The 13,808-nt window shown below is 41.0% G+C and overlaps 2 protein-coding genes across 2 annotated transcripts; one reads left to right on the top strand and one right to left on the bottom strand.

The window, feature by feature from the left end:
- Positions 1-627: 627 nt before the first annotated feature.
- Positions 628-5,918, bottom strand: LOC118775087 (protein FAM199X). Its single transcript, XM_036524802.1, has 7 exons — positions 5,841-5,918; positions 5,073-5,257; positions 3,717-3,936; positions 3,421-3,573; positions 3,120-3,281; positions 2,656-2,898; positions 628-1,824 (listed from the first exon to the last, which is right to left on the bottom strand). Exons 2-7 carry the CDS (start codon positions 5,237-5,239, stop codon positions 1,651-1,653), a joined length of 1,119 nt encoding a protein of 372 aa, XP_036380695.1. The 5' UTR covers positions 5,240-5,257; positions 5,841-5,918; the 3' UTR covers positions 628-1,650.
- A 455-nt stretch (positions 5,919-6,373) lies between these two features.
- Positions 6,374-13,808, top strand: commd5 (COMM domain containing 5). The gene is made up of 7 exons (XM_036525215.1): positions 6,374-6,891; positions 7,488-7,648; positions 8,240-8,268; positions 8,799-8,849; positions 9,508-9,603; positions 11,538-11,613; positions 13,235-13,808. Exons 1-7 carry the CDS (start codon positions 6,783-6,785, stop codon positions 13,334-13,336), a joined length of 624 nt encoding a protein of 207 aa, XP_036381108.1. The 5' UTR covers positions 6,374-6,782; the 3' UTR covers positions 13,337-13,808.

The raw sequence follows: 13,808 nt of genomic DNA, 5'->3' as shown, positions 1-13,808 counted from the left end.
TAAACCTTTCATCTAACAAGAAAATTAATATATTGTTGAAAGACTGTGTAAAATATAAGTTCTAAAATGTATAGGCCTATTTACAGGAATACAATATTGTAATATTATTAACAAAGACAAAGAAAGGTAAGTGTCTTTACTGGAACCGTAATGATGTAAAAATTCTCACATCCACAACTAAAAAGCAAACAACTGAAAATCAGAGACCTGTTTGAACATCTAACGTGAATGTAATTATTCATTCCTGGGTAACTTTCTTTTAGATACCAAAATACTCTGAATTATCCAACTGTAGCGTTCACATAATGTACCTGACATTACAATGTACTGCAAGTCTCTTTTTTATAACAATATGAATCAAATTTGTCAGATTTAATAGGCTGCTTAAAGTACTGAATGCAAAAAAAACATCCAAATTTATTTAACAATTCAGAAATTCAACAACATGGACAAAACAATAGCCGCTGCAACAAAATGAAAGAAGCCTTTTAAGGTCTAAAAACTGAACTTAATATACCACCTGGTTTAAATTCAGTATTACAGACCATTAAACAAGAAGCATAAATTATAACAGTAGTAGTATTTAGGCTTATAATCATTCAAGGTAAAAATAGGAATTTGACCCTTATGGAGCATAAATGTACTTCATATTAATGCTGACTGTAAATATGTTAATGCTAATATACAGCAGATGTCACGAAGCATGTTGATTACATAAGAATATATATGCTTCCACAGGACACAGTACCACCACAAACAGAAAATGGAGTACACTACAGTCACTCAAAGACACCATCTTAAAAAGGAAAATGCAGTGCTAGTCATATTTCAACTGTTTGGATTCTGTACATAAATGTCTTAATGTGACAATGTAAAAAAATCAAAGTTTTGCTTTTTACAGTTCAACATGTGGTCCATAACCTCCACAATCCCATGCTAGTGGAGAGAGGAAAAGACTGCCGAAAATAGTTGTTTTAGTACAGCAAGCTAAAATGACCATGAGTGGTTTTAACCATCTCTTTCATTTGTGTAAGTCTAATTTACTGAAACGCACAATGATAACACATTAAACTTTTTTCTTCCATTTTTATATACACAAAAAGAGGGCAGAATATTAAACTATTTTCAATATTATTCTGAATGGACATTAATGTTATAATCATTGATTCAAAGGTCAAAGCTTCCTCACACACAAGATAGAAGTTTCAGTGTTCCCTCTATGCCTCTAAAGTTGCATTGCACCATACCAAAATGTGATGAGACGAAACTAGATCTGCACAATGTTAGCTGATTGCTTTTCAGGTATCAGCAAAGGAGCTACATGTTACGTATGATTTCAAATAACGCAATGCTTTTCTCAGCTTGGTACGTATGGTGTCAGCTGTTAAGGTAACGCACAGAAAGGAAATTGAAAACCTCCAATTTGGTGAATAAGCGCTTTACTTTCTCCAAAGTTAAGGTGCTGTAGTTTCAGTACTCTGTGCGGGGGAAGCATTTGACCACTACCATGTTCATCATCACTTGGAAAATATCAAGACAGAGATCTCACGTGGAAATTGTTTTTTTTTTTTTTTTTTTTTTTTTAATTAGGTGACACCCACGGGTTGGCGGACTGGAGGCATAGAGGGAACACCGAGACATTCACTCATGTCACATCAGGACGTCCACGTCGCCCTCGTGGTCCTCCTCTTTGGGCACCTTGAGCGACAGCACCTCCTCGTTGAGGAAGAGGCCGCTCAGCCTCTCTTTGCGCGCCTGCCGCTGCTCCTTCAGCTGCCGCTTGCGCAGGGCCTTCTGCTGCAGCTTCCGCTGCTTGGACCGCTTCTGTCAGGGGGGCAGAGGAACGAATCGGGGGGCTCAGTCAGTGCGCCCGGCGCGAAATAAAATTGTGCGACCCAGGATGGCAAGTTTTGTCTCTCTTGCCCACCCAGAGGAGGCCACTGCTTGCAAACTAGTTCTTTGAACTAAGTCATATAAATGATCTTAAATAACTGTCTTGAGAGAGAGAGCATGAGAGAGAGAGATCAAACTAGAGAAAAACATACTGTGTACTCGTTAACATATTGAATAGGTTTTACTTCACAACCGCTTTGGTTTATCCAAATAACACTACAATGAAAATACAAATTCTGCGTAAGTGGAAGTGCAATCTGCCATGGTAGCTGAAAAACTGAATTACAAATTAAGTAATTGATCACTACCAACTTTAATATTAAACTGCCTGGATAAATCAGATAAACCTCTTGATCTGCAAGTAACACTGCTTCACAATCTACTACTTGTTAATGCTAGTCACTTGAAGTGCTGTGGTTGCATTCTTGTAATTACCATTTGATGGTATGAATTGGTTGCGAGGATTGTAGGAGCTGGATTAACTCACCCATGCAAAGCCATACTTACCATCATGTAATTCCAGAGATCAAATCATGAGGCGAGACTTATGAATCTATGTTAATATATACTTGGAAGCACAATTTTGACTTAATGAAAGATTACACCCTCCACAGACTGGGAAATAAACATTTAACTGTACACAGATGCAGAGCAAAGGACACCGCAGTTCAACAGCAGACAGAAAAGCTGGCAGCTAACCATAAGGAATCAATGTTGAGTAAGGCGGTCGTGGTTGCGTGGGCGGAGCCGGCCCTCCCTCACCTTGGAGTCCCGGATGCGCTCGGCGGCGCTGGCCGCCAGGTTGCCGTCGCTGTGGGCGCGGCTGATGTTGGAGGCGGTGGAGCCGGCGCTGCTGCTGGCGCTGCTCACCATGCTGGCGTTGCTGCTGCTGCCGGCGCCGCTCACGCCGCTGGTGCTGGCGCTGCTGTGCCCGCTCCGCTTCCAGCTCTCCCGCGTGCTGCTCGGGCGCTGCCGCGGCCCGTGCTCCCGGATGTAGTTCCTCACCTGCGCCACAAGGGGGCATCGCAACACCCACGCTCAATACGCTATGTAGCAAAACAATGCAGTGAAAAAGTCCTCATGGGCAGGTAGCACAAAAGTGCATTTGGACAGGAGACCGCCTCTCCCACCAAAAAGTTCCTCTCACCATCAAATAAGGGGAAATGTTTCTGACCATCGCTTGATTTCTTCAGAAGGATGGAGATGCACAGCACTTGACTGCTTACCTGCTTTAGTTTCTCATCTGTTAGGCAGTTGAGTTCGATGATGAACTCGCTGTCTGTCGGGGAGATCTGAGCGCAGGGGTCGATAATCTTTATAATGTCCAGCTGCTCCCGCAGCCCCATCTCTGTGCTCACTTTCCGGCTCAGGTATTCAATATATTCCACCTGGATGAACAACAAAAAATGGAGAACAGTTTTACAAACATGAATGTTATAGGAGACTGATTATTTATCCAAAATCTAAAAACATCTTTAGAGAAAGGTGTAACTACGAGTTAGACATAGGTGTGGTTTGTGTATGTACCTGCTCATCGTTGGTCATGGCACTCCAAGGGAGCTCGTCTAGGTTCCTGTGCTGTTTGCTCTTCCTCTTGGGCACCAGGCAGGGGGAGCTTGGAATGCTGGGTATGATATCTGACAGCACATCACTTCCACTGGCAACATCACTTCCTGGCAACTGAGAACCAGTATGTCAGTCAGTTGTGAAACTCTCACTCCAGTGCTCAACCATTATCAAATGGACGTCGCAAGAGATCTAGCCTCTCCTGGGCAACAGCAACCAATTCTAACAAGACCCTGTGGTTAACACCCCGAACGTACCTGCCATTCGAACTCGCTGTCTGACCAGTCCCAGTAGGTGCTGATGGAGGAGGACACGTCACTGCAGACGCTGCCCTCGGGGAACAAGTCGAATGAGGTGAACTCCTGGTCATCCAGCAGGGAGTAACAGTCATCCTGGTCCCCGACCGACACCGAGGAGAAGAGCTCCTCGCTGCATTCCGAGCTGGCCACACTGGTCCCGCAGGAAGTGAGGTTCCACCTGGAAACGCATAGCCAAAACCCTCACACTCTGCCACAGAAAGCGCTGTCTGGCAACACGTGGTGGCATGGGGTCTGACCTACATGTACTCGCACGCAAGTGCAACTTTTTTCCATGGGTTCTAAGGTTAAATTGTGCAAGTCTGGCAAGTCATCACCAAATGAAACCAAGCCTCCTGACTGGGTATGTTTGAGGGCAGACAATCTGCCAGACTGCACCAGTGTGAAGTTTCCAAAGCAATGGTGCACAGAGGCCCCCACCTCCCACACACATACACTCCAGTCTCGCAACACGGCAACCACAAAAATGTAGTGGCTGCATGAAGCTGGTTGAATTAACTGGCTGAAATATAAATGTGTAGCAGTGTAGCATAGTGGCTAAGGAGCAGGACTCGTAACCGAAAGGTTGCCGGTTCGATCCCCACTGGGACACTGCTGCTGTACCCTTGGGCAAGGTAAAAATATCCAGCTGTATAAATGGATAACATTGTAAAGAACTGTAACCTAGGTAAGTTGGATAAAAGCGTCTGCTAAATGAATAAATGTAAATGTGGAGTCTGGACAAGATAAATCGAGAGACACCCAGCAATCATGCCCATCCTCACAACAAGCCTCAGCAGCTGAAATCATGGCACCAAAAAAAAAATGCTTGTCAATGTTACAATGTTAAGGCTATTTGTTTGGACAACATCAGCTTATCAATGTTGCATTTTCGTCTTGGATCAATTCAACTTCAGGCAATAGTTCTTATGTGGATGAAGCATCAGACATTTATTTTAAACTGTATCTTCTTTAACCTAATTGGTCAGATAACAGTTTAAAAATACCTCATTTTAGGCAATAGTGAGTCTTTGACTCGGAAAACGTATTAAATACCCTTTTCCCTTACTGTATCTGCCAGCTAAGACTGGTGTAAACAGTAGGTTTTGATGACTCCATTGGCAATAAACCATTCCTTAACAGGGTGCAGAAAGCAAAAACCTGGGTTCCCTATTATCTGAGATGCGAGCCTAAACATGAGGTGATGACGTAAACTCAAACTTCCCAAAAAGGGAGCTCTGTCCAAAAAGATCGAGTATCTCTGCTCAAAGGAGCGGTACCCTGATTAATGACTGTCGGCATTCAGTGTCTCCTCACCTGTTGCTATGGAAGCGGCGCAGAGGGTCTGTTCTATGACAAGAGGACAGCTGACAACCGAAGTCACTAACGTCCAATGTGCCGTCTTCGCTGAGGTTTCCTCGCTGTGAGAGCAACGGAAAGGGTTCCTCGGGAGCGAGGAATTTTTCATAAAGGTCTTCCGACATTTCTGCGGTGGTGAGCGCCTGAAACCAAGAGTTAAGTTGTTATCTCGGTAACACGAATCGAGCGTAAAAGTTGTACAATGAATGACAACACCGATCCACAAAACAGTAACACTGTAGATCCACGTCACCGAATAGGTAGCTATCGCTACATCATAAACTAACGTTACCTAGAAAGCGGCTATCAGGCCATCAGCTGCTAGCTCGCCATAAAATCTAATAGCTAGCCTGACTAGCTAACGGAACAAGTTTGAAAATGATGGTAAATATACGGCTAGCTAAATAATCGTTACATAACAAACAATGAAAGCAGCTGTTGGCGGTTATCCACCCAGCTAGCTAGCCTGGAAGCATCCGCATTAAGAAAATCCAACAGGCTTTTATTCTGGTCCACTGATCCAACATGGCCACAAAACCGCAGTATGTGAGCGCACAAATCCGTCTAACCACCCGCAAACAATGATCACGCAGTCAGCGAGTAAGTTGATTATCAAATTCCGAAAATAGCAGCTGGAGGTATCCTTATACAGCTAAAAATGCAACACATTTTTCCCAAAGAAAACAAAAGTTAAAAGAATCGACATTTCTTTATGAGCTAACTCACCTTGTTTTGATTTATCTACTGTACGCCAGTTTGCTTCCACTCCATTTGCGAACCTATGACACTTCACTTCCCTGTCTTTAAATAGAAAAAGGGGTCGACGTGATGCGTTGGCAGGGAAAATGGTGATTGCAGCGCCCTCTAGTGTGACGGAGGTTGCATACAGTACATTAAGTGGGAGTCTTAACGTTATGCCTCGATATTTTGAATCATCGTTCGCATGAGCAAAAAGAGAGCAGATGGGCCAAAGTGGGATATATACTGTGCTTGCTCTTACAGTATTACTTGCTTAAATGCACAATACACCTCGGGGTCCAAATTACAAAATTCAAAATAAGGGTCTGTTAAACATGGACAGGGTTTTACAGCCTAGTTCATTCTGAATAAAAAGTTACCGCAGTAGTATTTCAGGATCGAGAACGCTACTGCTTAATCAACAATAAATAAGGGATTGTTCCCAATTAAGATTGAATAACAAGTTTTTCCCCTAGGTGGCGTGCGTCGCTCTCTACTCAATATTTTCACCAGAACGCCACTCTCTTAGAACAGTTGCATTAGTGTATGTGAGTGTAAATAGACTATCGAGGATCGGTCTACCCGACGGTGATTTCATAGCTAGTCGGTGAATGGATCTGGGATTTGTGCAGTGAGATAGTCGCGCACTAGGCAATAGTTCGACAACCTGCTCTGCCAGCTCACATGATGAAGAAGCGATTAACTGCACAGTTTGCTAGCCAGCTATCAAACATCAGCTAGATTGCTAGCTGGACTTCCGGATTCTTCTTAACTTGCTAGATAGCTTGCTGTGTATTTTTAAGTTTTGGGCTGATAAAGCAGATCAGTTTGGATAATTCAGTAATAATTCAGAGTCTGACTACAGTCAATCTAAATAAAAAACACTTGCCGGTCTCTTGCAGCGGCAAGGCCGTTGTATCAGCCGGAGCAATGGCCGACAGGACAAGTTTCTTGGGAGCAAGGATTCCTGCGGAAGTGGAAATCATGGCAAAGCATTTGAAAGATTTAGACAAAGAACTGTTCAGGAAAATACTTAAAGGTCGGTCTTCTTATTATCGGACGGAGTGTGTCTCACTTAAATTAGCCAGTTAAGCCGTTCAGCAACCTTACTAGATTCTTTTTTGGATTTTACTAGCCAACTAACAGTTCTCTTGTTAGCTTCACTATTGAATACGCAGGTAGCTCGTATAACTCAAACGCACATCGTCAGACTGTTTGCCACATTAACTAAAAAGAAGTTTTTTTTTTTCCGGAAAACACGGTGTATGCAGTTGGTAAACAAACATTATCCGAAAATGTAAACTCCACTTATCCCCTTTAGCCTCGTAAGCCCACATTGTACCAAATTACAGATACAGTTTATTTAATGTTAAAGTAACTGTAGCTGCCAGTTTGGTGCTGTTAAGATGTGGGTGTGACCTGGCTTACCCTCTAGTGTAAGGGTGCTTAAGTGTTAGCCTGCTCAATGCTCTATTTGTTATCGAATGATACCAACACTGATGGACACCTAGTAATTAGAACATAACATGCAGAATGAACCAGTAAAATGCAGTGTTTAGCTTTCTTTTCCGTTTGCTCTGATCGCTTACATTTATCTAATTCAATATTAAGCAACGCGTTTTGTTCATCTTTCAGTGGTGGTAAATGCAGTTGAAGGGAGGGACTGCAGAGGATCAATGAAGTCGCTTGCTGATAATTCTACCCTCTCTGAAGAACAGTTGAGCTATATAGTAGCAGGAATATATCGACTTCTAAAGGAGGCATTACGTCTTCCAACATCTTCACTGAAACAAGAGGTACACAGTTCACCTGGGTGTTATTTTGCTCTGGTTAATGATAATTGAAATGTTGGTCCTGTTTTAAATTACTGAAACATTTCACTGCAGTGGAGGTTTTATATGTTTTTGTGAAATATTTACAAACATGACGCTATTTTCAAGTAAAGAATTTGGTAAGTGCATTAAGCTTAGTGCTTCAGTTGCTTAGTTGCTTTCTGATATAAGCCTTCTATAGTACCATAACAATAGTTTCACTCTTAATAGCAGCTTTTGTACAATTTTAGATTTCCGCACTATTAAAATAAATCTGTGAAATATGTATGTTTACAGCTTGCCCTCCATTCAGAAGGACTGTTTATATGGTCTGTGTAATGTTTATAGTTTGGACAGACTAACTTACTCAGCATGATGGGGGCAACAGCCAAAGTGGTGGTCTGATTACCTGATAAAAGTAACTTGCATAAACAACATTTTTCCTTTTTTCTTTACATATTTTCTTATAGTTTTTAATTATCTGTCTTTCTGTAATTTTATTGTTTGTGTAAATGGAAAATTAAAATGCACTAAAAAGGATAATGAATAGATAAATGTTTCCTCTCTGTGTTTTAGGTCTTCAAAGAAGATCTCAGAGAACTTAGGTAACCCAACATTTCTCATTATTTACAGTTTTGAAGGTTTTCAAGAGTTGTGATCTGTTTGGGTTTTACTTGTAAAGCTAGGCTGTTAGATGTGAGATCAGGCCACAATATTCCCTCTCCACACACCTGATGACATGTTACTGATACTAAGTGTTTGTTTGCTCAACATCTATTGTGGTGGTTGCGCCCTCTTCCTGTCAGTGACATTGATTATTTCAAGCACAACATTTAGGTGTGAATTATCAACATTTTAGCAAGGTAAATCTTGACTTCAAGAAAAAATATAGTATCTAGGCTTAAGCTTATACATAGTACAGAAGTAATGCCAGTCATTTTACAGTCTAATATGTGATAAGTCAAGCTTACAAATCTTGGCGGCCAGAACGTCATCTGGATTGTTTGATTTAGGTTGTAATCAGTTTTTTAAGTTTTTGTTCCTCTGGTCTGTGCAAACATGCTGAGTAGTCGCTGGCCCATTTGTTCATTGCATTTGAGTACAGCACTCATAATGCTACTTCTCTCTTTTGTAGGATATCAGAGGAGTTCATCACAGACTTTGCTAGTGTGGTCTTCGGAAACAGGTATGTGAAACCCTTGCAATGAGCTGTATTATTTGCAGTGAGTTCTGAGCCAACAATTAAATGTGTACACATCAAAAAAGCTTGTGATAAACTCATCTAAAGTGTTATTTGAAAAATATTTGTTGCTCATATACTGCTGTCATTGTTTCATTAAAGCACAACATAACTCTCCATATCACTTTGTGTTTTGTTGCTTTCCCCATAACTTAGTGCTGTTTCAAATGCTCATTCAACAGGCTTTCTGAAGCAGCCTGAGTTTTACCAGAGTTTGGTCTTACATGACAGCTGAAGCGATATGCATGTTTTGCAAGGGGGGAAAACTGTTAAGGTGGAATCTCTTGTTAAATTGTGACATCTGTGTATTGCTTTAGGGGGGATCTCTTACTAAAATGTGACGTCTGTGTTTTGAAGTACAAAGAAGTGTGTACGCTTCGGCAGTGATGATGTAAAATGTTGTTATAGTCATCATGCACTTTCAGAATAGCGTAACTTTCTTGATTCCTGAACCGTGTGCTCACATAACACAAGTGACATGTGAAGGTTGGTGTTTTCATAATTTTCTGAAAAACTGAAAAGATTCCAAGCTTTGCTCCTGAGCTTGTGTGACTTCTGTCCTTAGTGCCATCTTGCACACTGAGCTGTCTGAGTGTTGTTTCAGACGTGCCGCCCTTGAAGCTGCCGCCATGCAGCAGGGGCCTCGGTTACCCACCATTGAGGACTGCAGATGGAGAGTGGATGTGGCCATTTCAACAAGGTAAATCCACTTCTTGGGAGGCAGAAATTAAACAGTTAAATGTTACAGTTTTGGCTTGTGGCAGAATTTATCTTAACAGTAGCCATACCTTACCACCTTACCATAAGCTGATGCACTTATCCAGGACAACAAGAAGATTTTTTGCCTAACATATGAACCATTTGTACAGCTAGGTATTTAATGTAGTGGTTGAGGTGAAGTTTTTTGCTTGTGGGTACAGTTGAAATCCCCCGCTCAAAATTTGAGTCTGTAACCTGGTTAAGAACACTTTGCCACTGCACCACACTGTCCCCTCCCAGTTTTACCTTGTCTATATTCACCGTTTCAGCTGCAGAGAGTCTATAATACAAATACAAATAATTCAGATACCCCATGCCCCTGAACATATTTCTGTTATTGACCCTGGTAATTCCCAGACCTGGAGTCCTTCAGATCATTTTGTTTTTCAGATATTTGATTCGAACTTTTAAAGGCACGCAGCTTATGTGAAGTACAGGATAATTTGTACGCAGCACTTGTTATACTTGTTGTAATTGAAAATCAGATGAAGTAAAACTTGGTTTTCCTTTTGGTACCATATGAAAAAAGTGAAGTTGTATAATTTGTTTGTTGTTTTCATTGGTCACTTCAGTCATACCCATTCATTACTGAGAAATCACTTCAGGGCTTAAGTGATCTTCCTTTTCTTTTCACCTTATGTGACCAGCCATGTGCTTAATTGAGCCCAATGACTGAACCAAACATGCATTTGAGGGTCTGAGTGGAATATAACTGTCATACTTGTACTGTAGGAATAGGGCGCACCTCTGATCTGCAAAAAATTCAGAGGTTTTACAAGAGATAAGCAATGTTTTGCTTTTGAAGCACTGATTACACAAAATGGGCTGCACTCCAGCCTTGTGACAATGGCTTGGATGCTTTACAGTGTTGCCATTGGAAGCACGGGTACACAGACAGAGAACAGTCTGAGCCAGCCTTGTGTCCAAATGTCGAGGCTATTTTGAGCCTTTCAGCCACGGACGGGCTAGGCTGTGAGCCAATGTGGGTCACTCTGGTAAGGAGATTTAGCCCAGGGGTTGGGCAGCTGCCCATTCTGCCATGTCCCATGTCTGGCACATGGAGGTTGTCTGGTCATTACAAGGCTCTCCTCTCACCATTCCACTAAATGGGCCTCTCAGGTCAGGAATGACTCTGTGCAGGAGGTCAGCATGCTGCACTCTAAACAGCTGTGCTTTGTATGTCTGTTTACTCCTTGGATTTTACATAAAAACCTGATTATCTTAGGTTTTAATTTGTCTGAATATGTGATGTTTCCCATTATTGACTGATTAGATACATGTATTGACATTCTCATGGAATCATCCGTTAAGGGGCATAGTATTACCACAGTCAAGGCAAATTACATGTTGAGGGCAATCCCTATTAAAACAAAAGGCTTTATGCAATTCAGGCCAACACCACACATTGGATCCCTGGATGTACATACAGTTCATACTCAATCAGCTGTCCAGCTGCCTGTTGTTGAAGTTATGGCTTTGGGTGCCCTGAAAACTGAAAATTGCCAGTCCTTGATTAACTAGTGCACAGATGTCTTTAGAATTAGTCTGGTGGTGTGTAAATATATCTAGTCTTATGGATGGAACATTTTAATTTGGGTGTAGAAGTGGCCATCAGTGTTGTGTTGTATTGTATTGTTCTGTGTTACAGCATACTGTATATTATATGTAAATAACACACCAAACTACAATAGTATTAATAGGCTTTTATCCTTACAGTGACATTTGTCTAAGAGAACATTTAATTTGCCAGTCATTATGGTTTTGATCAAGGGAACAATTGTAATTGTGTAATTGATGTGAAATTGAATGTAATGTCACACATTAGAGATGGTGTAGATTTTCTCAACTGTTTCATTTTCTGTTTTGACACAAAAGCTCCCTTGCCCGTGCATTGCAACCTTCCATTTTAATGCAGCTGAAGTTGACGGATGGGAGTTCCCACCGACTTGAGGTACGATGTGGTCATAATATTCATCTCTGTTTACACAGTGACTGTACAGGTATACTGCACACAATACTGATCCTCTTTGATCCACAGGTACATATACATTGCTGGGTAAGATTGTCATGTGTCCATGAGAAACTCGTCTGAGACCCTGTCTAATACAAAGCATGCAGTTGTGTTCTGATTTAAGAGTCTGTATTTGAGATTATAGTGTTAACCCTCAATTCTGTAGAAAAGTAGCCAAAATCATTAGTAATAGAAAAATTTTGTTTGTGATACATGAAATTATTTTGCAAAGATGTAATATGATCAAATGCAACCTTAGAATAACTAATTGCAACGACATTTTACCAGTAAAATTATTGTCTATAATGCATTCATTTTAAGAACACTTAAGTCATAGGCTAATTTTCAGCTTCATTCAGATGGTTTGTCTCAGATTTGTGGAGGTTCTGGTACACAAAATAAAGCATTTCATTAGCACTAAGTGCCAATACTGAAAATTATTAAAGTTTTTCTAATGATGAATATGTACATTACAACATAGTGGTCTATAGGATCACTTCTGAAGCTTTTATACAGATACAGTGTTGTATATTTTCTTTCCAGGTATGTGTCACATCCTCCATGCCATCATAAACAATGACGAACAAACCTTAGCAACACACTGAATCACATGTCAGACACAGTTCTGTATGCTGCATAGCCTGTTTGGTGGCATCAGGTCCCAGTGACGTGTATACAGTGAGGTCTTATAAATGTTGGGAGAAACATTAGAGCTGATACGCTGTTCTCCAAGGCCTTCTGAGGACAGTCTACTCAGGCGCATATTAAACAGAATAAATGTTTAAAAAGAAAAAGTATTGGGTTTCCTGCGTTGCTCATATGGCAATTTGCTTGTCTTGACTGCAGGCTAAACCCTATGGCCTGGGTTTGAAACTGTCTGTGTCCTTGGTTGACTGTGACTAGTGGCCCACAACTGTGGAACAAATTGGCTATGTTCCGCCCAGGGTTTCTTTATCTCACCAATCTCAGACACCCTGCTGCAGGAGGCAGCAAATTACTTGGGTGACATTAGTGGAGTAGCGTCTATCCTGAAATTAGTGCCCATTTAGTGCTTTCAGTGTGGTGCACTCTGTGAATTGTGGTACAAAAAGTAGTCATTGTCAGCATACAAATGTATTGCACTCCACTTTCTTCAATGCTCCTGCGTGACTGCAGAGGCTATTGCAGTGAGATGACCCTAATGTACAACTGCCGATTCCAAGCAGAGTTTCATTTAAAAAAGTAAAGGGGGGGAACTCTACTGGATAAAACCTCTGGTCTCTGCATAAAGCAGAAAAAGTAACAGGGAAAACCTCTTGTTACCTCAGGAATACTGTGGTTCTTTTGATCCATGCTTTGTCACCATATGAAGTAGTTAGTAGTCAGCAACAGTGTACAGTTTGATTCTTGTGTGATATTCCATAGTTCCACTTGTAATTGAGCTCATTAGAGAGAACTAGTGCTGTCATGCATATGCTGGAGGATAAGAAGGATTGTGGGAAGGATCTGAACTTCAAAGACTGATGTAGTAATCAAGACAGAAAAGGTACTTATTATAGTTTTGTACTTCTCTCCTTTCCAGGTGCCAGTCAGCAAGTTTCAGGAACTGCGTTACAATGTTGCACTAATTCTCAAGGAAATGAATGACCTTGAGAAGAGAAGTGTTCTGAAAATCCAAGACTGAGAAGTTTTCATAACGATGTGATTAAGTGAATATCTTCATGAAATGCTTTGGAAACAATGACAATACAAATGGATGTTGTAAATTGCTTGAATATTGTTACCTGATGACAGTGGTGCATTCCATTCTTCCACAATGTCATGCAAATCAAGTATGATGAAATGTAAATCACTGGAGACAGTGGATTTCCAAGTTGCTGTCATCAGCATTCATTTTAAATGGGCAGCAAAACCATGTGTGTTTTTAGCACATTCCTACATACACCATCTCATGTTCAAAGCAGAAGATACATTTTGCACTTAACATGTACATGAGGCACTAGGTATGAATAAGTTCAGTTATTGTGTTGTAGACCTAATTAGATTTACGTACAGTATTTTAAAAAGCAGAACTGTGAGAATATCTCAAACCCCACAGCAAAGAATGGTGAATGACAAAAGTAAAAAAGCCAATCTGTATGACTCTAAACATAATT

This window comes from Megalops cyprinoides, chromosome 3 (genome assembly GCF_013368585.1).
Source record: "Megalops cyprinoides isolate fMegCyp1 chromosome 3, fMegCyp1.pri, whole genome shotgun sequence".
Lineage (NCBI taxonomy): Eukaryota > Metazoa > Chordata > Actinopteri > Elopiformes > Megalopidae > Megalops > Megalops cyprinoides.
Note: the sequence above shows the minus strand (reverse complement) of the source record. Positions and strands in the feature narration are given on the sequence as shown.

What these genes read in the sequence shown, in the direction of transcription:
- commd5 (XM_036525215.1), top strand. Translation starts at nt 6,783, where the DNA reads ATGGCCGACAGGACAAGTTTCTTGGGAGCAAGGATTCCTGCGGAAGTG. An exon ending in GTTCAGGAAAATACTTAAAG is followed by an intron (nt 6,892 to 7,487) that starts GTCGGTCTTCTT and finishes TTCATCTTTCAG; the next exon opens with TGGTGGTAAATGCAGTTGAA. An exon ending in GAAGATCTCAGAGAACTTAG is followed by an intron (nt 8,269 to 8,798) that starts GTAACCCAACAT and finishes TCTCTTTTGTAG; the next exon opens with GATATCAGAGGAGTTCATCA.
- LOC118775087 (XM_036524802.1), bottom strand. Translation starts at nt 5,239, where the DNA reads ATGTCGGAAGACCTTTATGAAAAATTCCTCGCTCCCGAGGAACCCTTT. An exon ending in ACAGCGAGTTCGAATGGCAG is followed by an intron (nt 3,574 to 3,716) that starts GTACGTTCGGGG and finishes ACTGGTTCTCAG; the next exon opens with TTGCCAGGAAGTGATGTTGC. An exon ending in CCATGACCAACGATGAGCAG is followed by an intron (nt 3,282 to 3,420) that starts GTACATACACAA and finishes TTGTTCATCCAG; the next exon opens with GTGGAATATATTGAATACCT.